Source organism: Microtus oregoni, unplaced genomic scaffold, assembly GCF_018167655.1.
Source record: "Microtus oregoni isolate MIOR12 unplaced genomic scaffold, Mior012 000021F_ref0000039, whole genome shotgun sequence".
Lineage (NCBI taxonomy): Eukaryota > Metazoa > Chordata > Mammalia > Rodentia > Cricetidae > Microtus > Microtus oregoni.
Window position 1 is genome coordinate 10,440,776 of NW_024543080.1, and position 21,102 is coordinate 10,461,877.

At 38.9% G+C, this 21,102-nt stretch overlaps 1 protein-coding gene across 1 annotated transcript; it reads left to right on the top strand.

Moving 5' to 3' along the window:
• Positions 1 to 4,218: 4,218 nt before the first annotated feature.
• Positions 4,219 to 18,328, top strand: LOC121460704 (UDP-glucuronosyltransferase 2B31-like). The gene is made up of 7 exons (XM_041671154.1): positions 4,219 to 4,378; positions 6,121 to 6,889; positions 10,739 to 10,887; positions 12,424 to 12,555; positions 14,085 to 14,172; positions 14,949 to 15,168; positions 16,865 to 18,328. Exons 2-7 carry the CDS (start codon positions 6,166 to 6,168, stop codon positions 17,142 to 17,144), a joined length of 1,593 nt encoding a protein of 530 aa, XP_041527088.1. The 5' UTR covers positions 4,219 to 4,378; positions 6,121 to 6,165; the 3' UTR covers positions 17,145 to 18,328.
• The last annotated feature ends 2,774 nt before the right edge of the window (positions 18,329 to 21,102 follow it).

Genomic DNA, 21,102 nt, shown 5'->3' on the forward strand with positions numbered 1-21,102 from the left:
TCCTAGATAACTCAGATATAACTTGATAGTGAAAGTCTAGAAATGGGATGAATGCTTCAAGGTGTACTGTGATTGCTGTGTGCAAATGACATGCATTTATTAAGAAAAAAATTGGGATTTCTATCTCATGACCCTGACAATAAGACATAGATTACCTTTATGATGTAAAAGCTCCTATGATTAGCTTCCAAAATTTTAATAGCAATACAGGCAAACTGATGCCAGGAATAAATGAAATAAGGAAGAGAGCTGAAACTGCCCAAGTGAGTTCCCCATAGATTTGCAAACAGATTATGCCAAAGTCCCCAAGTTACAGGCCCAAGCTATAAAGGCAGCACTGGCCAGAAGAAATCATTGCTCACAAGGGTTAAAGATTGTTCACAGGAAGAAAATTATAGAACAACAGAAGCAGACTCTGGCTCCTGCCAATACTCCTGAGCTGAAACCAAAGTTCACTTTAGATGAGGTCAAGCTGGTTCAGGGTGGTGTGGTCATTCAAAGGTTCACTTTAAACACTTTTTCTGCCTTGCTTATCTCTTAATTCAAGTCTCTGCATAGCTAGAATTTAAAGACATATTGCCCCATTAGTTTTCATACTGTATTTTTTAATTTTATATATTTTATAGAATTTGCTTTATAATGCAATCCTAATCTCTCTCCAAGCCTACTTGCTTGGGATTATGTTTTAGATTCCTATTTTTAAAACTTATTTGTTGACATATGCTGTATGAGTGTTTTCTCAGCATGTATATGAGTGTACCATTTGCATGGTTGGTGTATTAAGAAGCTAGAAGATGGCATATTTAACTCTGTGTTACAGATGTCTGTGAGACATGTGGGAGCTGGGAATCCAACTGGGTCCTCTGAAAAAGCAACCAGCCCTCTTAACTGCTGAGCCAATATTTCAGCACCAGTGTTTGATGAGAAAATTATGTTTCTTTATCATTTTTTTATTTTCTTTTTATCCTTTTCTTCCATTTGTTCTTCTTGTGAATGATTATCTGTATTCTTGAGACAGACTCTCATTATGCAGCTCCAGGCATTCTCAAATCCTCCAGGTAGCCCAAGTTAGCCTTGAACTCATAGAGATCCTCTTGCATCTGTCACTTGAGTGCTGGGATTAAAGGTGTAGGCCTTCTTGCCTGGGTAATCTAAACTTCTCTTTTATTTTTATTTTCTAATTACTTTATGTAGTCAGACACTGGTGGCACAAACCTTTAGTACCAGCACTCTGGAGGCAGATACAAGGGAATCTCTGTGAGCTCAAATCCAGCTAGTAGTACAGAATGAATTCCATAATAGGCAAGGCTACACACACAAAAGAAAAAAAACCCATTTCAAAAACCCAGGGGGCTGGAAAGATGGCTCAGTGGTTAAGAGCATTGCCTGCTCTTCCAAAGATCCTGAGTTCAATTCCCAGCAACCACATGGTGGCTCACAACCATCTGAAATGCGATCTGTATGCCCTCTTCTGGCCTGCAGGCAGACACACAGACAGAATATTGTACACATAATAAATAAATAAAAAAATTATTTCATGTAAAATTATACATGAAGAAAAGAACAAAAAACGAAAAAAAAAAACATGGTGGCACAAGCTTTTAACCCCAGCACTTCAGGGCCAAAGGCAAATGGATCTCTGACTTCCAAGCCAGCCTGGTCTACAGAGAGAGAGTTCTAGGACAGCCAGGGCTACATGAGCAACTCTGTCTCAAAAATAGATAGATGATAGATAGATAGATAGATAGATAGATAGATAGATAGATAGATAGATAGATCGATGATAGATGGATGGATAGATAGATAGATAGATGATAGATAATTTTTTAGACACACATCAACATATATAAACATATATGTATATATGTATGTATATCAAGTATTCCTATTCATTTTCGTTGTTATGATGTTGGGAAATAAGCATTTCCTATTTGTTTCTTGATCTAGGTTTGCTTCTTATCTTTATTAAAAACAAAACTGTTGGATCAGTGTATTATGTTCTTTGACATAGGTAATATCTAGAGTTTTTATGTACACATAATCATATTAAATCATATATTAGTATTAAATTATCCTTAATGTTTGGTGTTTATATTTATTACTTTTATGCTTTGTTATATTTTGTGTGTGAGTGCTAAAGTTATAGTGTAAGGACATGGAAATTTTTAAGAAACTTTCTTAATGAGGAGCTGGTTAAGGCACTGGGTTCAAGAACCTTGCAGCATAAAGAGTTAGCTGGCAACAGGAACCTTTGCAAAAGTGCAAACCAACTGTCTCTAGAAGCTAGCCCCTATTGACACCCAGTTTTGTGGTCTAGACAAGAGCAGTAAAAAACTGCTTGGGAGTAGGACAAGGGGCATTCACAAAAGCAGAAGTAACCGCTTAAAGGAAAGAGTATGCAGAAGGAGTCCATACCCTATACTCAGCAAAACTAACCACCTTTACCCTACGTAAACCTGGCTTGTGGTTTTTGCCTATATATGTCAACCCCAAATGAGAAGAGGGAGCTCTCCCCATTGCGCTGTGTCCTGTGTGGAGGCTTTGAGCTCCCAGCTTGCTGCTTTGAATTTTGCCTGCTGAATAAACCTTGCTTTTGCATTCTGGACTTGACTGAATTCCAATGGTGTCCCTCTGGGGGATGGGGGGGTCTCAACTTGGGCACAACAATAGAGCATATAAAAATATACAATTTTGTTGATATTTGACAAGGATAACAAAACTGTTCATGGCAAACTTGCAAGGTTTGTTTTTGTTTGTTTCTTTTACTTTTTCTTTTTTCTTATCAAAGCTCTTTAGAAAAATACGGCATTAAAAATTAAAACTGGACCTCTAACTCTTTTTTGGTACTTTTTATTTTTATTTTAAAAAGTTTTCTTACATAGCAGCCACCATTCCCCCTTCCCCTATTCCCATTCCTCCCATACCTTCCCCCCACCAAACCCCCAATCTGCTCCTCAGACAGGGTAAGGCTTCCCATGGGGAGTCAACAATGTCTTTTTTATCAAGCTGAGACAGAACCAAGCCTCTTTCCCCTGCATCAGGACTGAGCAAGGCATCCCTCCATAGGAAATAGGCTCCAAAAAGCTAGTTCATGCACTAGGGATGAATCCTGGTACCATTGCAGTGGGCACACAGACTGCCCAAGCCACAGAACTGTCACCCACATTCAGGGGTCTCTACCTCTTAAATGATCATATGCAAATGAATATATACAAATGATTATTTAAGGTGCTTTAAGAAGTAAAGCTAAGAATTATAAATATAAGATGTTAATAAAGGTGTGAAAATATATTTGTTACTGAATTTGAAATTTGCTTTTCTCTTGACCTCAAATACAGAAGCAGCTAGGGTAAATTTCATTACCTGGAATCATAAAAATAGGAACTTCTCTCATCAAAAAAAAAACATCATAATATACTGAAATGACAAATCACAAACCTGAACAAAAAAAAATTGCAAACCTGGAGAATGGATTTGAAAGTCATATACCAAAATAAAAAGAGAAGAGGGGAAGGAGAAGGAGAAGAAAAAGAAGGAAGAGAAGGAGGACAGGGGGAGGAGGAGAAAGAGAAGGAAAAGGGGGAGGAGAGGAGGAGAAGGAGGAGGAGAAGGAGAGAAAGAGGAAGAAGAAGAAGGGAAGGGAAGGAAGGAAGGAAGGAAGGAAGGAAAGAAGGAAGGAAGGAAGGAGAAAGGAAGAGGAAAGGAGAACAAAGGGGGAAAAGATTTAAACATTGTGCAAAGACAGATGGACAGTAAAACACATATAAAATATGGAGAGATGATCCAAGGATCTGAATAGACATTTTCCATGAAATAACTACAGGTGGCCAATACACATATAGAAGTATGTTCAGCATCATTATGCTTAACGTCATTCAGACTAAGCCCAAAAAACAACGCAATAGGGCTTCACCTTCTTACCTGGTTATAATCAAGAGAGATATAATAACAGGCAAGGGGAAACATCAGGAGACAGCTGTACTGTGTTGTGGATTCCAACCCAAGCAGCTCCTTGGAAACAGCCTGCCACTTCTGCAGACTTAAAGATCCTGAGCATTGGGCTCCCGTAGTTACATATCAAAGAGAAGTAAAAACAAACCCACACAAACCCCTTATAGGCAACCAGGATGACGACAGAGCAGCAGGCAGGGTGGATGCCTATTTTCCAGGTCCCCGCCCCAGCTTGCTAAACTCCCGCGAGGTCCTGCCAGAGTTTCCGCTTAAGCTTCCAGCCTGGCCAGCTCCCGGGCTCCCTGCTGCACCCACTTTCATGCTCACCCCAGGACTGGCCACGAGTTCCATCGGTGTCAGATTCTTCGCTGCCCACTCAGGAGCAACTCTGTCATCTAGCCCACTTCTGGGCTCCCAGAGAACACAGGTCAGGATAAACTCGGTTCTGCACCAGAGCATGAACCACTTCCCCTGTTCTCCCAGCTCTCTAAGCCCTCTTGCCTTTGATCTCTGAGGAAGAGCTCATAGTTCACCGGAGCTCATGTTTGGTTTGTGCTGCGTGTAGCACAGCCCTGGAGCTGAAGCAGAGAGGCACTCGGTCTTTTTCTATTGCTATCTTGCAAACAAGGTATTATGCTCGTGGTGATGTCTGCAAAAGATTCATGGACTCAGAAAAGGGTTCAGATCAAAATGCAGAACAGGAAAAAAAGATGGGACATAGATATTAGTAAAAAGTATTGATTAGTAATCAGGGTGGGAATAAAACTAACATCTATCGAATTGGAAATGAAGAAGTGTGGACTTTGTAGGAATAAGCCCAGCCCCTTATGGGGCGTGTTCGTCTCAGACGAATGTTTACTTATAACTCGGGCAAGCAGGAGCCCATGCACTCCTTCTGTTTTCCTGGTCTCCGCAGGAACGGTGGTTCTGTAAGTCTAATTCCCCATTAAAGCTGTATATATTTTTACAATCTGTCTGCATTCATTTACGCCGTTACAGGACTTACTGTTACGAAGTAAATTTAATATCACAAAACAGAACCTTCTCTACCTCCTATAACATAACAGCACTTTAAAGCATACAAGCACCAAAGCCAATCACAAAGCACCAGGAATTTTATATCAGCTACGTGAAAACCTCAGAATAAGGAAACAAGAGTGTTACAGGACTAAGGGGTCACAGCCTGTGTGTCTCACAAGGTAGTTACACATACACACACCACACATAGATACTCACATACACACACACACACACCTAAATATGCCAAACAAAGGAGTCAAATTAATTGTGAAATCTAGAAAAAAGCAGATTTATTAATTGTGATCACTTTAGGAAGAGAGACAGTCACCCATAACCAACTCCATCTTTGAGAGTCAGACAAGACATAAGCATAGCTAAGCAGTACAGCCGTTATGTGGTCTCTTGCCCAATATTACCCTAGTTCCAAAGGCTCTACAAAAGCCTTAGTTTACCTAGCATGTAAATGGCCTTTGAACACAGATTCTTCCTGGGTGCCCCCAAGGCATCAGACATTTCTTCTCCCAGCAGAAGGTCACCAGAAAAATTCTAAGTTTGGGCATCCTTTCTTTCCATACTCTGATAGTCACACAGGGAAGCAGAAGTGTCTCAGATTATATTTACTCCTGCAAGCATGCCTAGTTACAAGAAAGCAGATTCCTGGTTGGACAGAGCTGGAACCAATGGAAAAGCTTAAAGAACAGTATTTCTATGTAGAATAAAATCACCTCTAATTTTAAATACAGTGTTGATAATTATATTGAATAATGTATATTCTGAGGTTATGTTGTAGACCTCTGAACCATTTATTTAAAATCATTAAATAATATGATAAATGATTTCTGTTGCCAACATTCATATGGAGACTCCTTGAACTGTGATATTTAAAAAATATGACTGAACAAATATTACTTTATTGCAAGTTCTTATCAAGGATGTTACACTAGAGGGAGAAAGAGGAGAGGGGAGATCTTACTTTCCTCTGTTTTCCAAGTACATGATGCAATCAAGGTTATTGATAATAGGGAGTCATTTCAGACCTTCACAACTGCCTCCTGGATTTTGCACTTGTCATCTCAAGACTGTGACTATCTCATGTGTGTTATCTCTAGTTATACTTTAACTAATTATTACTCTTTATATATATATAAGAGCTATACAATCATCATTTGAGGAGCAACGCTGAGCCTAACCAAGATGTCTGTGAAAATGACAGCAGCCCTGCTCCTGCTACAGCTGAGTGGCTTCTTTGGATCTGGGAATGCTGGGAAGGTGCTGGTGTGGCCAGTGGAATACAGCCATTGGCTCAATTTAAGGACAATCCTAGAAGAACTTGTAAAGAAGGGCCATGAAGTGACAGTTCTGAGACCCTCAGCCTCCCTTTCTTATGAGGTTGGAGACACATCTGCTATTGAATTTGAGACATACCCTTCATCCACTTCTGTATCTGACGTGGCAGCAATTTTCATGGAATCAATCAGGAAAAGTGTTTATGACCTGCCAAAGCAATCATTTTGGGGATACTTTGTAATGTTGCAAGAAGTGGTTTGGGAAGATTCAAACCTTTTTGAAAGTCTCTGCAAAGATGTAGTTTTTAACAAGGAACTCATGACAAAACTACAAAATTCAAGCTTTGATGTCATAGTAGCAGATCCCTTCATACCCTGCGGTGACCTGTTGGCTGAGATTCTCAAGATACCACTTGTGTACAGTCTGCGATTCTTCCCTGGCTCCACACATGAGAAGTACAGTGGAGGACTGCCACTGCCTCCTTCCTACGTGCCTGTTGCTATGTCAGAATTGAGTGATCGAATGACATTCATGGAGAGGGTACAAAATCTCATCTATATGCTTGCTTTTGACTTTTGGTTCCAAAATTTTAACGAGAAGAGGTGGAATCAGTTTTACAGTGAAGTCTTGGGTAAGTGCCATGGTCAACTGGGATTGTCACATTCAAAATTTGTTGTGTCATGGAAACAACAGGATTGACAACAGAAGGATTTCTCTCTCCTAAGTAAAAAGGGTGAAAAGGCTATGAAATTTTCTGACAAAATCAAAGCATTGTAGAAAACCTTAGGTCCCAATGTCAACTGCAGAGCCTTGTCTATGACTTTCAAGGGACTCTTCAGAAAGGCACACACACAGAAAACAAATCTTTGAGAATTTCTCTAAAAGGTAACAGATCAACAAGTTTTTTAAATTGTGGGTTTTTTTCTTCTTGTTTTTATTCTTATTTTTCTAATTTTTTTATTGATCAATGTATTTTTCTCTGCTCACTTCCCTTACTACCCTCTCCCATGATTCCCATGCTCCCAATTTACTCAGAATATCTTGTCTTTTTCTCCTTCCCATGTAGATTAGATCCATGTATGTCTCTCTTAGGGTCCTCTTTGTTGTTTAGTTTCTGCAGGATTGTAATTTATAGGCTGGTTATTCTTTGCTATATGTCTAAAAGCTACTTATGAGTGTGTACATATTTATCTTTCTGGATCTCTTACCTTAGTCAAGATGATGTTTTCTAGATCCATTCACTCATCTGCTAATTTCAAGATGTCATATTTTTTTCTGCTGTGTAGCACTCCATTGTGTAAATGTACCACACTTTCCTTATCAATTCATTGGTCGAGGGACATTTAGGTTATTTCCAGGTTCTGGCTATGACAAATAATAATGCTATGAACATAGCTGAGAACATGTCCTTGTGGTATGATGGAGCATCCTTTGGGTATACACCCAAAGTGGTATTGCTGGGTCTTGAGGAAGGTTGTGTCCTAATTTTCTGAAAAATGGTCATACTGATATTTATAAGAGGCTGTACCAGTTTGTACTCCCGCCAGCAATGGAGGAGTGTTCCCTTTACCCCACAACCTCTCCAGCATAAGTTGTCATCATTGTTTCTCATCTTGTCTTTTCTTACAGGTGTAAGATGGAATCTCAGATTTATTTAGATTTACATTTCTCTGATGGCTAAGGATGTTAAGTATTTCATTAATTGTCTTTCAGTCATTTTAGATTCATTTGTTGAAAGTTCTCTGTTTTGGGCTGTACCCCAATTTTTATTGGATTATTAGTTATTTTGGTGACCAATTTCTTGAGTTCTTTGTATACTTTGGAGATCAGCCCTCTGTTCAACATGGGGTTGGTGAAGATTATTTCCCATTCTGTGGGCTGCCATTTTGTTTTGTTGACTGTGTCCTTTGCTTTACAGAAGCTTCTCAGTTTCAGGGGGTCCCATTTATTAATTGTTTCTCTCAGTGTCTGTGCTGCTGAAGTTATATTTAGGAAGTGGTCTCCTGTGCCAATGCATTGAAGTGTGCCTCCCATTTTGTCTTTTATGAGGTTCAGTGTGGTTGGTTTTATGTTAAGGTCTTTGATCCACTTGAACTTCAGTTTTGTCCTTGGGTATATATATGGATCTACTTTCATTCTTCTGCATGTTGATATCCAATTATTCCAGCACCATTTGTTGAATATCTTTCTTTTTTTCATTTTATATTTTTTTCTTCTTTGTCAAAACTCAGGTGCTCCTATGTGTGTTGATTGATATCCAGGTCTTCTATTTGGTTCCATTGGTCTTCCTGTCTGTTTTATACCAATACCAGGCTATTTTCAGGAATGTAGCTCTGCAGTAGAGATTTAAGTCGGGGATTATGATGCCTCCAGAAGTTCCTTTATTATACAGGATAGTTTTGGCTATCCTGGGTTTTTTTGCTTTTCCATATGAAGTTGAGCATTGTTCTTTCAAGATCTGTGAAAATTTTTGCTTGGATTTTGATGGACATTGCATTGAATCTGTAGATTGCTTTTGGTGAGATATCCATTTTTACAGTGTTAATTCTACCTTCGCAAGAGCATGGGAGATCTTTCCATTTTCTGGTGTTTCTTCAATTTCTTTCTTCAAAGATTTAAAGTTCTTGTCATACAGGTTTTCCACTTGTTTGGTTAGAGTTACTCCAAGATCTTTTATATTATTTGTGGCTATTGTGAAGGGTGATGTTTCTCAGTTTCTATCTTCGCTCATTTATCATCTGTTTATAGGATTGCTACTGATTTTTTTCAAGTTAATCTTGTATCCTGCTACATTACTGAAGGTGTTTATGATAACTCATGTTTTAAAACCATATGTTGCCTTGTGTGGTGACATCATCATGATCATTCCATTGCTACCATTACTATTATTAACATGAGTATGCATTGCACACTTGTCTCATAGGTGGGGAATTTGTGCTCTGTGTGTGTGTGTGTGTCAGATTCAAATTTGATGAAGTTTTACTTCCACCTTTATTTGGATTGTCAATATCAATTCATGTGTTGAGACATGCGTGGAGACTGAACTCAGTTCATTGAGCTTTCCTTGTAAACTCTTTTACAGCCTAATTCATTTCACTAGTCGCTAAAACAGTAGCTTTTTAAAAAACTCCATGTACTCATGATTTTCACATATACCTGGGGACTACTAAGTATTTCTAGATTAGGGGTATGCATAGCTTTGAGAACTTTTCCCTTTATATACATTAGTTTTCTCATTTAATATTTGAAATATTTTTTTATTTCACCTGCTAAATTTCTGCACAGGTGTGATTATATTGACTATATACGAAGCACAGAAAATATATGAATTTAAGATTTGGAGAATTCATATTTATTTATTTATTTATTTATTTATTTGAAAGGTTGAAATTGTATTTAAAATGTATACCACTGAAGTATAGAAACAATGATTAATAATTACAGTGTTTTAAAATATATCTAATGACCAAACATCTATCTTTCCATGCTTTAAGAATTATTACCCTTATTATCTGCAAAAAAACTTATACATGACTAATTATTACATAGTCAATCAAGAATCAAGAGCAGCATGAGGACAAAGAACACAGGAGTAACTAAAAAATCCCTTTGAGATGATCTTGAACAATACTGTGAGACTCTGTCTTGAAATAAAGTGATAAGCAGAAACCCATGAATTTTTACATTGGGCGTGGCAGCTCATACCTGTAATCCCAGCAGCTGCATTGTGGAGGAAGAGCATTTGGAGTTCAAGATCAACTGTGGCTAAATAGTGACACAGGAGCCACCCTGGGCTCCACAAAAAACCTAAAAACACAACAAAACAGCCCAAAATTTTCAGTTCACTTAGAGGAGCACACATCAAGGTTTGGGCAGCTAAACAGAGCAAACACGATGGAGAGGAGCAGGGAACAGTGTTTCCCTGATTATGAAAAGCAGGATTCACAGGTGACAGAATTTATTATATTTAAAATGCTTATCTAGGTATTTGAAAATCATGAATTTCCAAAGTGTGTTACCGATGTGGGATATCCTCCCACATCACTTCCACAATGAATTTGAGTTTACATATATCTAAGCATAAGTATGAGAAACATATTACAAACTTGTATCAAACATTATACACACAGATAAAGATAAATAGATGGATAGATAGATATAAAATTATATGTTTCTAGCCCAGCAATACACTTTTAAACAACCCCAGCTACATTATCAAAATTATTTCCAGAAGCCGGGCGGTGGTGGCGCACGCCTTTAATCCCAGCACTCGGGAGGCAGAGGCAGGCGGATCTCTGTGAGTTTGAGACCAGCCTGGTCTACAGAGCTAGTTCCAGGACAAGCTCCAAAGCCACAGAGAAACCCTGTCTCGATAAAACCAAAAAAAAAAAAATTATTTCCAGAAGACTACCTGACATATTCATCCTCTCCTGACATTTTTTTCACCTGTCCTACCTTGGCTGTCCCGATTCCTCTTCAGGAAAACCCACAACACTCGCTGAGACAATGGGGAAGGCAGATATATGGCTCATTAGAACCTACTGGGATTTGGAATTTCCTCACCCTGTCTTACCAAACTTTGATTTTGTTGGAGGACTCCACTGCAGACCTGCCAAGCCTCTGCCAAAGGTAAGTATAGTCCCATTTGTTTGTTTTAGTTTTTTTTTTTTATTTTCAGCAAGGGTGATTATCATTTATTCAATCAGAATGTTCGTCAAACTCAGAGAGTCACCAGAATTAGATAAGTAAGTGGCAAATAGAAATGCCTATATCTATTCCATCAAAAGAGTATGACTATCATTTGGATTAAATTAATTCAGCAAGGTTCTGTTTTGCATAAACATTTTCTTATATTAGAGTGTAAAACAGAAGGAACAAATACCTAATATAGAGAAAGGTCCACAAACCAACTCCTTTAGAAAGTGATTTGAAAGAAAATACATGGAGTGTCAGCAAAGTTTATGTTCACATCACAATGGCTCTATTTACTTTCTTGACCAATCACACAAGTGAGACACACCCCTGAACATACATACCTAAACATACGTTTTCAGGAACAGACACAGTAACATAAATTGACAGCACATAGTAAATTTCTTTCCAATGAAACTGACATCTATTAGAAAAAACACAAATAAAAAGATAATGGACAGTCTTAACAAAATTAGCAATAGATTGGTGATCCATGAGTTCTACTCCTGAGAATGTATGTAAAAGAACTGAACGAAGGACTTCAATGATAGTAATGCAAGGATGCTCTTGGCAGCACTATTCAGGAAGGGAAGCATGCAAGGGGGTTTGAATAAGAATGATCCCATAGGCTCATATACTTGAAAGTTAGGTTCCCAATTGGTGAACTGTTTAGGAAAGATTTGGAAGTGTGGCTTAGTTGGATAAATGTGTCACTGGATGTAGGCTTTGAGGCTTCAAAAGCACAAACTATGCTTGGCCTCTTTCTATCTGTCTGCCTCTTATAGTACAGGTTTAGTTCAGAGTTACAGTTCTAGTACCATGCCTGCCTGCCATGGTGCTCCCTTCCATGATGCACACAGAAAACCATCAGAAACTTGAAACAAAACCGAATGAAATGCTTTCTTTTAGAAGTTTTTTAATCATGGTGTGTCCTCACAACATTTGAACAGTAACTAAGAAAGGGATAAACAACCTAGATATCACTAGAATTATTGATAAAAATTATATAGTGTGCAAATAAAAACAATCGCTTACACATGAAAACCTAGGGTATAGAAACACCTGGTATGACCTTAATAACAGTACACTAAGTAAGCTAGCCAATGATGAGACAGAAATAAAATAAGAAGACCTTATCAGAACTCCCTAAATTGGTCAAAATAACAGCAGATATTTTGTGGTCAGCAGACTAGGAAGCAAGAAAGAGAACTTTGACTTAAATATCAACAAATCCTGCCTTTCAAGATGAAAAGAGCTGTTTGTGTGAGTGTGAGTATGTCTAACACAGAGAGCTGTAACCTTACACTTGACTACAACTTACATCTTTTATGTGGATGTGAATAGTTTTAAAGCACCCACCACTCTGATCATTTCTAATGCTGCCCAGTTTCTTCCTGTGGATGTTGGTGTCAGTTTTTATGCAGGTTGTTTATTGCTGCTGCTGTTTGTGATGGGCTGATATTTCATCAACAGGAAATAGAAGACTTCGTCCAGTCTTCTGGAGAACATGGTGTGGTAGTGTTTTCCCTGGGGTCCATGGTGGGTACCCTAACAGAAGAAAGAGCCAACGTGATTGCAGCAGGCCTTGCCCAGATTCCACAGAAGGTGAGAAACAGTGCCTCGGTGTGGCATCCTCACTGAGATGGTCACAGCCTGTTCAGGTGTGACAGGAGAAACCTCATGTGAAATCGAAGCTGTCACGATAGCTCTAGCTACTCTCTGAAGTCACTAGTGACACCGAAATACAGTAGACAAATGATGTTTTTGTTATTAATGCAGTGTTCAGAAGGAAAAACACTTAGTAAGTGTCTTTAGACTTGGTGGTAGGAAAGTATGATAAGAACAAAACTGCACCTTGTTACTTCGTCCAAATGCTTGGAGGCTATTTGAGGACTTTCACACACCACCCTTTACTAAAGCCTGCTATTATTTTGTAAATAAGCAGGCATTCAACACCGGTAGTTGTAGGACCTGAGAGGTGAATTATCTTTTAGAGCAGGTGTTGCCCACCCGGATGACCTGAACTTAGTTCTGTGCCTTCACTTCTGGCAGCATACAGCTGCCTATAACAGCATCCCCCACGGGACCCAAAGCATTCTTCTGTCCTCAGATGACACACAAACATACACACGTCCCATACATATGAACACGCAGAAAGAGAGAGAAAGATCAAGTTACACATACATAAATACAATTCCCTATCTTAAAAATGGAATTGATGTTATTCTGGTTTATTCATTTTTCTTTTATCTTATTTTATTATACATATTTCAATGTCTATTTGTTTTCTAAGGGTTTCAAAGAGAGGTGTAGGGATGAAGGTCTAAGAGCCGTGCAATGGGAATCCATAAATAACATAAATTTTATGGATGAGAATATCTTTTTTCAATAAATGGAAAATAGACAAAAAAATAAAATGCAAAATTTTAAAATGGAGTACGTATCATAGATTTACATTCCTGTGTAATCATGAACAAATGTGATCACCTGCATTGAAAATGGGCCTATGCTATATGTTTCTCCAGCTAATCCAAAACCTAGGAAGAACAGGATTTTCCAACGGCCAAGTCCACCTTGAAAAACTGATTCTGTTAATGCTGGAAAAGAGGATAACTCGGGGACATGCTCTTGAAGTGATCATGTCTGTACACAGTCACTCTTCGGGGCCTAAACTAATAATATACCTATGATTAAGGGATTATAAATGAGCATACTCAAATATTATTGGCAAATAGTTATAGTGGATTTGAAAAATAAAAACTGTTATAAATATATCCTGGAAAAGCAAAACCAGGTATATATTAGTAACTTTGATGGATTGTTGAACTGGAATTATGTTCACACTGTTCTTAACTACTGCTTCAAATGGCCAGGCGAAGCTTTCCCAAAGTTGCTGTTGACTAAACCTTTGGTGCCAGGCTGAAACTCGGATAAGCATGAGACTAACTGCAGGACAGTGAAGAGAACTTGCTTCCTTGCTGTAGCAGTTCTTCATGGTTCCCATCATCTATCCTCACTGCCTGGCATTAGGGACAGGCATCTATCTCCACTGATTCTTAATCTCTCCAAATAAAACTAGCAGGAGTAACTTGACATTTGACCAAAGTAATAAGAGACTAGCTTCATCTTAACAGGTTCTTTGGCGATTTGAAGGCAAGAAGCCAGACACCTTGGGCTCCAACACCCGGCTGTACAAATGGATCCCCCAGAATGACCTTCTCGGTAAGCATCAGGAGTTGCCTAAGACATAGGAATGGCTGCTCACGAGGGGGATGTCCACACTAATGAATTTATGACAACTGTGATCTAGTCCTGGGTAAATGGATAAAAAACTGATGTGATTATTCTGTATAGTAGCATTCGAGATGAGAGAATCTATTGTCACCACCACGCTAATTACTATTCAGATAAATTTAAGTCACTTCTAATTTCTCTCCACCTCCTATTTCTATAACTTAACATGTTCTTTTTCCCCTACTGTAGAGCAATTTGAAATGCCAGTGGGAATGGTATTCTTTTATTAAGAAGGCCTAATTTACCATGCTCCCCTCACCAAAGACCCCACAACATGAAATGTTCCTAAACATGATGAAATATTGCCTTCCCTCAGTCTTACTCCATTAAAACAACCATTTAACCCCTACTGCTTGGAGCCAACCCGTCTAGAGAGCAGGGGTTGCACTGTTTTTTTAGGAGAACATTTTCTCCTGAACTTGCACATGCTGCTTGTTCCACTTGGAAGGAGCCCGACCTTTTTTTTGTCCATTGAACAAAATCTTTCTACTTTCCAAATTCCACATACTCTATGTGACCTTCACTTAATCCCTGTGGTCTTGCTGTGTTCTGTGGTCAAAGACATTGTAGGAATTCAGTACCGTTCCATGGGTATGATAATGTTGTATAGAGAATTTTACCCTTTCTGTGCCTTTTTCGTCTGCCTCTCACTTTCTTTCTCAGACTTATATTTAATATTTGCCCGTAATTTCTTCTCTTGCTAGGTCATTCTAAAACCAGAGCTTTTATTACTCATGGTGGCACCAATGGCATCTATGAGGCGATCTACCACGGGATCCCTGTGGTGGGCATTCCTTTGTTTGGAGATCAATTTGATAATGTTGTTCACATGAAGACCAAAGGAGCAGGGGTTCGAGTGGATTTCCTCACAATGTCCAGCACAGATTTGCTCCAGGCAGTGAAGACAGTCACTAATGACCCTTCGTGAGTATAGTGAATTTATTCAAGTGGGTCTAGTCCAGATAAGTTCTTTCCAAGGTAACAGTAGCATTATTCTGATCTTTAGTCTGAGTTTGAAAACAACAACAAAAAACTAACTTTACACTGTGGAATGAGCTTTTACTGTCAATCATAACTACCAAGTATCCCCATAGACTTACTATAAAAGAAATTAGTTAGACTAATTGGATGATGTAAAACATTTTCTCTTGCTAAATGATAGGACACAATCGCCACAAATAGGATAAAATCAAACAGAATAATGAACCTAAAAAGTACTAAATATTACAAGTCAATAAATAATTCTGACTCATGGCCCAAAGTAGAATAATTATGAATATATATGCATATGTATATATATGTATAATATGTAATGATCAAATAACTTACCATTTCCATCTCCTTAAGCATTTAGAATTTTCTTTTTGTCAATGCTAAAAGTCTCCTCTTCCACATTCCACAGTTACAATAAGACATGTGACTTGTAGTTTAGTCACGGACTCACTGTAGAGCACTATCCTGCTCGCCAGTGGCAGGACGTGTATATTAGCTGACCTCTCTTTTTCTCCACTCACTGTCTCCCTTCCTAGACTCCAGTTACTACTCTGCTACTCTCTACTTCTATGGAATCAACTCTGTGGTTGCACACACTGATGAGAATGGACAGTGTTTTCATTTAGGGCCGAGTTTGTACAACTTAGTGTAATTGTAAAAAGAAGATTTCCTTCTTTATAATTGTTAAATAATATTAAATATGCTTTCATTTGATTTATCCATCATTTCACTATGGGCATGTCAGTCAATTCCAGAACCTAACTATCATGATCAGTGCTGTAAAATCCATGGGCCTTATCTTATCATTTTGAAATATTATGTATTATTTCATTAAATAGATTCCTAATGGTAAGAATGCTAAAACCAGGGTAATTGGTCAGGAAATTCATGCTCTTTTAGTAGCTGCTGTACTGAATTACACTTCAGCAATCACTTAGATTAGTAATTCCTCCACAGCATCCTACCATTGATCAGCCTGTCCTCCTGACTTCAACAAGAAAATGGCATTATAAAGGCAGAGAATAGTCTCACACATGTTTTCCTCTGACCTCCACGCATGCTGCATGGTACATACCACACCCACCATGGCACACAAACAATTAGAATACATAAATGTAAAAAATAATTGAAAATTACCACATCCTCTGCATCCTTGTAATTACTTTGATTGTGTCTCTACTAAGGAGGGAATTCAGACTCCCAAGCATTGTAGGCAAGCTATCAATGGGCTACATCTTATGTTGTCTTGTGCAAAGTATGTCCCTTTTTTCCAGTTTATCCACTTTTCAACATTAGTGGTATTTTTATTGAGTTTTCAAAGAGTTTCAAAGACACAATGCCTTCTCAAAAGCATCAATGCAATCGTCTTCAGTGCCTGAGACACCTTACTAATATATGCTTTTCTGGAAAGATTTCCTGCCCAAAACAGTTTCCCATTTCAGTTTTGCAAAGAATTTCTTGGAGAATACCAACTTCCAGACAAACCTTCAAACATGTCCCAGTCAAAACCACACTGTAGCTAGTACTCCTCTGTGGCATTTACTGAGTCTCATGATGCTTTCCAGAAATTTTCTTAAGCTTGAAGAACTTAAGTAAACTAATTGGCTTTTGATGGTGATGTCTTTAGCTATAAGGAGAACGCCATGCGGCTATCAAGAATCCACCACGATCAGCCCTTGAAGCCCCTGGACAGAGCCGTCTTCTGGATCGAGTTTGTCATGCGCCACAAGGGAGCCAAACACCTTCGTGTGGCAGCGCATGACCTCACCTGGTACCAGTACCACTCTCTGGACGTGCTTGGATTCCTGCTTGCCTGTGTGCTGACTGTGATGTTCGTCATCACAAAGTGTTGCCTCTTTTGCTGCCAGAGATTTACTAAATCTGGAAAGAAGAAGAAAAGGGAGTAGCTGAAGTGGGGAGGACTGACACATGGACCTCCTCCAGTGCATCACAGCAGGGGAGGCTGTGGGGGTAGGGTCCTTTATTCTGTAACAAGACAGCTTCTCAGTCTTATTCGTCAATTCTAGGGATTTTTTTCTCCCAGAGAATTAATAATTTTTGCACTTTATTGTACATCAGGCCTGACATTAAACTGAAAAGTAAACCCAGTAAAATTAAAATATTCAACATAACTACACATAGGAATTTTAGAAATTCATTTTTACAGTTTAAAAGTTATGCCAAAAAATACAATGGCTGAGGTGACAACTCCGAAGGTTGACTGGTCTGTCAAGACTTTCTTCTTTAGTCCTGGATCCCCAAAGCCCATATCAAAGCTGTAACCAGTAGCACCTGTAGGCCCAGTGTAAGCAAGCCAGATGTGTGTCTGAGACAGAGTTGCACACTTTCAGGCCAATTAGCCTTTTGCTCAGCAAAAGCTACCCTGCCTCATGAAGTGTGGAAAGTGAAAAATAGCACTGGTGATTGTACTCTGACATCCCATATGCTTGCCATGATAGGTGCCCCCCCCATCACAAATGAGCACACACATATAAAAATATACAATTACACACTTCAAACTCACTAACTCCCCCAGAGAATGAAGGTGTCTCAGAGGTTGTTTGTGGATGCAAGATCACTAAGAAGCCCACTATTGATAACAACATGGTTTTGCAAGTATTGAAGAAGTTTTCAATTTGCTTATTGCAGACTTTGTAGTAAAAATTTCTAGGCAAAGTGTTCAGGATTGGAGCTGTGTAAAAATCCTGGTCCCATATTCGTCTTTGGGATACCAGTATGGGTGCTGGTCTCACACTGGGCACAAAGCTTCTGAATAACCTTTTTCTTAAAGATCTACCAAGACAGTACTTGAAATGGAGAGATGGGCTCAGCAGTTAGGAACACTAACTCCTCTTCCAGAAGACCATCAGTAACACCAGTTCAATGGAGTTTGTCATCCTCTTCTGGCTTCTGGTGGATGTACATGCAGAGTCAACATAAAAACACATAAAATAAAAATTAATATTGAAGAGCTACTTGGATTTGTGAAATTAATTTTGTTTCCACTTACCCATTAAATTAATAATAAAATTGTCTCATTATCATAATTAATCTTTGGGAACAGATGTAAGATTCCAAATTTAAGTTTAGATATCACAAACAAAACTCAAAAAAGGTATGTTTTCATTGTTGCAGTGTGTAGCTGTGAGTGTCTATATATCTACATTACTGTTAACAAACAATATAATTTACCTTTGTTCTTCATACTTATGCTGTGACCTCAATATTTCTATAGAAGATGTTTTGAAATAATGAATACGTGCTGGGAAGATTGCTCAGTGGTTAAGAGTCCTTGCTGCGCCAGAATTAGGAGTTAGATCAAATTTCCATCATGTGTGGAAACCTAGCATGCTTGTGTGAATGTCTATAAGTTCTGGAAAGGAGGCAGGGAGAGACACTTGGATCCGAGGACTTACTGGCCACCCAGCCTAAGAGAAGTGCAACCTTCATGTTCAGTGAAATAGCCTGTCTTTAGTGAATAAGATAGGTGATGAATAAGTGAATAAGAGAGCAGGGAAGACACTGGGCATCCTCTGTCTTTGGCATACACATGAATTAATGCACACACATGCACATACACACACTCCTCACATGCCTGCTCACATCACACACACATACACAGACACATGAGAGAGAGGCAGAGAATGATCAACACCTCATCAACTATAGTTTTCAAAAACATGTGTGATGGCCAAACTTAATTGTCAACCTGAGTGCATTTGAAATCAACTAAAACCTAAGCTATAGGACACACTTATGAGGGTTTTCTTTTTTTAACTGTTTTTATTGAGCTATATAATTTTCTCCACTCCCTTCCACCTCCTCCACTTCTACCCTCTCCCATGATCGCCACTCTCCCAATTTATTAAGAAGTTCTTATCTTTTTCTACTTCCCATGTAGATTAGATCCATGTGTGTCTCTCTTAGAGTCTCATTTGTTCTCTAGGTTTTCTGCAATTATAAATTGTAGGCTGGCTTTTGTTTGCTTTATGTCTAAAATCCACTTATGAGTGAGTACATATGATATTTGTCTTTCTGAGTATGGGTTACCTCACTCAATTGATGTTTTCTAGATCCATCCATTTGCCTGCTAATTTTAAGGTGTCATTCTTTTTTTTTTTTTTTTTTTTTTTTTTTTGCTATGTAGTACTCCATTGTGAAAATATACCACATTTTTCTGAACCATTCTTTGGTCGAGGGGCACTTAGGTGGTTTCCAGTTTCTTTTATGACAAATAATCTGCTATGAACATAGTTGAACACCTGTCCTTGTGGTATGATTGAGCATTCTTTGGGTATATACCCAAAAGTGGTATTGCTGAGTCATGAGTCAGGTTGTTTCCTAAATATCTGAAAAATCACCATACTGATTCCCAAAGCAGCTACACCAGTTTGCACTCCCACCAGCAATGCAGAAGTGCTCCTTTTACCTTACAGCCTCTCTATGATTAGCTGTTATTAGTGTTTTTGATCTTGGCCATTCTGAAAGTTTTAAGATGGAATCTCACTGTTGTTTTGATTTGCATTTCTCTGATGGCTAAGGATGTTGAGCATTTCCTTAAATGCCCTTCGTTCATGTTAGATCGTCTCTTGAGAGTTCTCTGTTTAGGTCTATACCCATTTTTTATTGGATTGTTATGTTGGTGACCAGTTTCTTGAGTTCTTTATATATTTGGAGATCAGGCCCTGTCTGATGTGTGGAACAATTTGAGGAGTATTGTTATTTCTTCTTTGAAACCCTTGTAGGCTTCAGAGCTGAAACCATTTGGCCCTGCGCTTTTTTTTCTAGGGGTGTCCTGGTGAGTGTGTTCTGGCAGGTGGTCCTACCTATAGTGGTTGGAATGTTAAGCATTTCCTTTTAATGGTCTGTTCTTGGGTAGAGGTCAGGTAAGAGCAGCTTGTAGTTCTTCCTACAACCAGGCATTGCTTCAGGGTAAACTACTGAGACTCAGGCCTCTTAATAAATTTATCAATGGCCAAGTTCTACTCGGGCAGGTGTTAATGATTGCAAGTAAAGAACTTCCTTTGGGTGACCTGCCCATACGTAGCTTATCACGGCTGGCCCCCAGAGTTGTAATGAACATGACTAAAAGTAACTTAGGGAGGTAAGGTTTTACTTTTCTTTGTAGATCTCTGGATAATCTATCACTGACGTAAGTCAAGGAGGAAACTCCTAGCCAGGAAGTGAAACAGGGGTCATAGAGGAACGCTTCTGACTGGCTTGCTGAGTCTGCTCCACCAGTTGCCCGGGGGTAACACGACCCTCAGTGAGCTGAGGAGTCCAAAATAAATCATCAACCAAGAAAATGCCTACAGACAGTGCCTAGAGGCCACTCTCATGCAGATGCTTCCTCAAATTAAGGGTTCCTCTTTTCATATTTTCCTGGCCTGAGTGACAATGTGACAAAAAGATTCTAAAGGAATAAAAAGCATTTTCTGATAATGTGCCTCATGTGACAGCTAAGCTGATAGAGGTACTTTCCACCAAGCCTAACCACCTGAGATAAATCAAACCCTGGGACCAAGATGCAGTAAGAAGATAATTAAATCCCACATTACCTTTACCAATAAAAGAGTTCTATGGCACATAACACACACACACACACACACACACACACACACACACACCACTTTAAAAGTTTTTGAGGAGGTGGGTCCACAGTACCCCTAGTTATTCTGTGGCATCCTTCAGCTATTCCTTCTAGTACATCTCCATTCCTTTGTGAGTCCCCAAAGTTCTGCAGAACTACTCTCTACCTGGTACCCCACACATGCTTGACTGTGACCCAGATAGGAAACCTAGCCTTATCCACCTCAATTTAGGAAGTGCCAGTAGCCTAGTCACTCTTCCTATCCCATTTCCATC